Consider the following 2,373-nt stretch of genomic DNA (forward strand, 5'->3'; position numbering starts at 1 on the left):
ACACTTCCTCACCAGCTCAGGCAAGGACCCTTGGCTTCCAGAACAGTTCACACCAGTTAACACCCCTGCACTTAACGTTTTCATCACTAATTTGAGGCCAATGACATGAAGCAACTTGTTCTGTCCTGAGAATAAGACACTGAAGGTAGGACTTTCAAACCTAACCTTTCATCCACACGAGAAGGTAAAGCAGAAAGAGATCTCCTCAGAACCATGGGGAAAGGGTCTATGAACAAGATGGAAGAGAACTCTGGATCCACTGCTTTAGGGTTCTCTGAAAGTGCTTGCTGCGGCAGCACATATACTAAAATATGGTTCTCTCTAATCAGACTGGCATTACTTTGGATGGGAAAAAAATTTTTTTTCCAGGTAAATCAGTATATTTATTTATGCATTTAACAAGTTTACACACATGCTATAACTCCAACGTGATAAAAAGCCCTAAAAGTTAGAAAAAGTTCTGAGACATCAGGCCCCTTGCGTATCCCACACAATTCCTGAGACAGAGGTAGAGCATGTGTTCATTTCATAGTGGTTAAGGACAACCAGAGACCCGGTCAGGCTTAACAGGGGCAATCAATGATGAGAGCCTTGCAACGGGATGCACAGAAAGGACGACACCATACAGAAATCTTCAATATTTAAAATAATCATGTTCATTCCAACTCCTTTCCCAGGTTTGACCATGCAATAAGTTACACACACACTCAAGTTCTTGAAGGTTACTGTGTAGCGCACTCGCTGATTCAGTCGGAGGAAAGCAGTCACTTTCCTGACAACCAGACTCCGAATTCTCACACAAGGACCCCAGCAGGGGCTGTGTATATGGCTGCCGCTGAGTCCTGCCTGTGTATGGACATGGTCAAAGCAGCATGATTCTTGAGGCACCTTCACAGAGTGTCACGTTCACTGCAGGGGGGCCATGTGAACAGGGGGCCAGGGCACTGCAGGCTCAGGGCGAGAAGTAACACTTCTGTGGCCTGTGAGCGGAGCAGGAGTCAACAGTAACATGGCTCTAGGAGCACATCCCCAAAGGTTACATGGCAGCCCTGCTCCAAGGATCCCTCCCCCTGCGTGACTTAAGATGACTTCTTAGCTGCTGTTTGGCTTTTCTGGCAAGGTGATGGCTTGGTAGAATTTGTTATGATCCACGGGTGTTCAAGCACTTCACTAAGAGTCCGCCTCTGGCTTGGATTATACTTGAGCAGCCTTGAAATGAAGTCCTGGGCTCCTTCTGTCACAAAGTCAGGGAATGTATATTCAACCCACGATATCCTTTTGTAGGTCTCTTGGTGAGTGTGTGCCTCAAAGCAAGGGTTCCCGACCAAAAACTCGTAGCAAAGGACTCCCAGGCTCCAGAGGTCCACCTTCTCGTCATGCACCCAGCCCTCAATCATCTCGGGCGGCAGGTAGTCCAGAGTGCCACACAGAGAAGTCCTCCAGGAGGATGGAGTGTGTACCGACCACCCAAAATCTGCAATCTTCAACTCTCCAGTTGATCCCAGCAGCAGGTTCTCTGGTTTATTTTTTTTTTTCTGCAAAGCCTTATTCCAGAGGGGCTCAGTCCTTCTTGGCAGCTGCCTTCCTCATGGCAGCCAGCACATTGCTCAGCTCCTCACCCTTCCTCTTGACACGGATGTGCATCCCCACCCTTTCCTTGATGAACTTGAGGGCACACTTGTCCTTGGAGACCTTGAGCGGCTCTATGGCGTGCCACTCATAGGGGGCAAAGCTGCACATCTCCGGGATCATGTCCCGCACGAACTTGGTGTGTTTGGTGAGACATCCACGGCAGTGGCTGTGCCTCGGTTTGCTCACATTCTTAGTCACCTTGTGGCCCTTGTGGAGGCCCACGGCCATGGGATAGCGGAGGGCCAAGGCTCTTTTTCAATGGTTGCTGTGGCGGAAGAGGTTCTCTGGTTTAATATCTCTATGAATAACTCTCTTGGAATGACAGTAAGGCAGGGCATTTGCAAATTCTGTGATACACGTAGCGGTTCCCTGCTCATCAAACTTGGAGAGCTTCTGCAGTTCCCTATAGACCGTTCCAAGCGGCACATATTCCAGAAGTTGATAAACTCTTGTGGCATCATGGAAATAGCCATACAGCCCGAGGATGTTGGGGTGCTGAAGGTGGGACTGTATTTCTACTTCTCTTCTGAGCTGGTGCTCCACTCCTGCTTTCTCCAGCTGAGCTTGAAACAACACTTTCAGAGCCAGGATAAACTTGCTTTGCTTTTCTCTTGCCAAATAAACATTGCCAAACTTCCCTTTACCTAGTGGGCGACCAATATCAAAATCTTCCAAAGTCCACTGTCTCTTTTTTCTTTTTCTTTTTTTTTTTTTTTGGCGGAACCAGGCATTGAACTCAGG

The 2,373-nt window shown here is 48.1% G+C and overlaps 2 protein-coding genes across 3 annotated transcripts in view; both read right to left on the bottom strand.

The window, feature by feature from the left end:
• The window catches only part of Dna2 (DNA replication helicase/nuclease 2), a 50,381-nt gene that overhangs the window by 38,353 nt on the left and 9,655 nt on the right, over positions 1-2,373 (bottom strand). The gene's annotated exons all lie outside the window — the stretch shown is intronic.
• LOC105742291 (aurora kinase A-like) overlaps positions 1,080-2,373 on the bottom strand; it is a 3,658-nt gene continuing 2,364 nt past the window's right edge. Inside the window, exons 2-3 of the mRNA XM_012514920.2 lie at positions 1,905-2,319; positions 1,080-1,516 (exon numbers count right to left, since the gene is read on the bottom strand). Of these exons, the coding sequence (XP_012370374.2) occupies positions 1,080-1,516; positions 1,905-2,319 (852 nt within the window). The remainder of the gene's footprint in view (positions 1,517-1,904; positions 2,320-2,373) is intronic.

This window comes from Octodon degus, unplaced genomic scaffold (genome assembly GCF_000260255.1).
Source record: "Octodon degus isolate 3935 unplaced genomic scaffold, OctDeg1.0 scaffold00046, whole genome shotgun sequence".
NCBI classification, from domain to species: Eukaryota; Metazoa; Chordata; class Mammalia; order Rodentia; family Octodontidae; genus Octodon; species Octodon degus.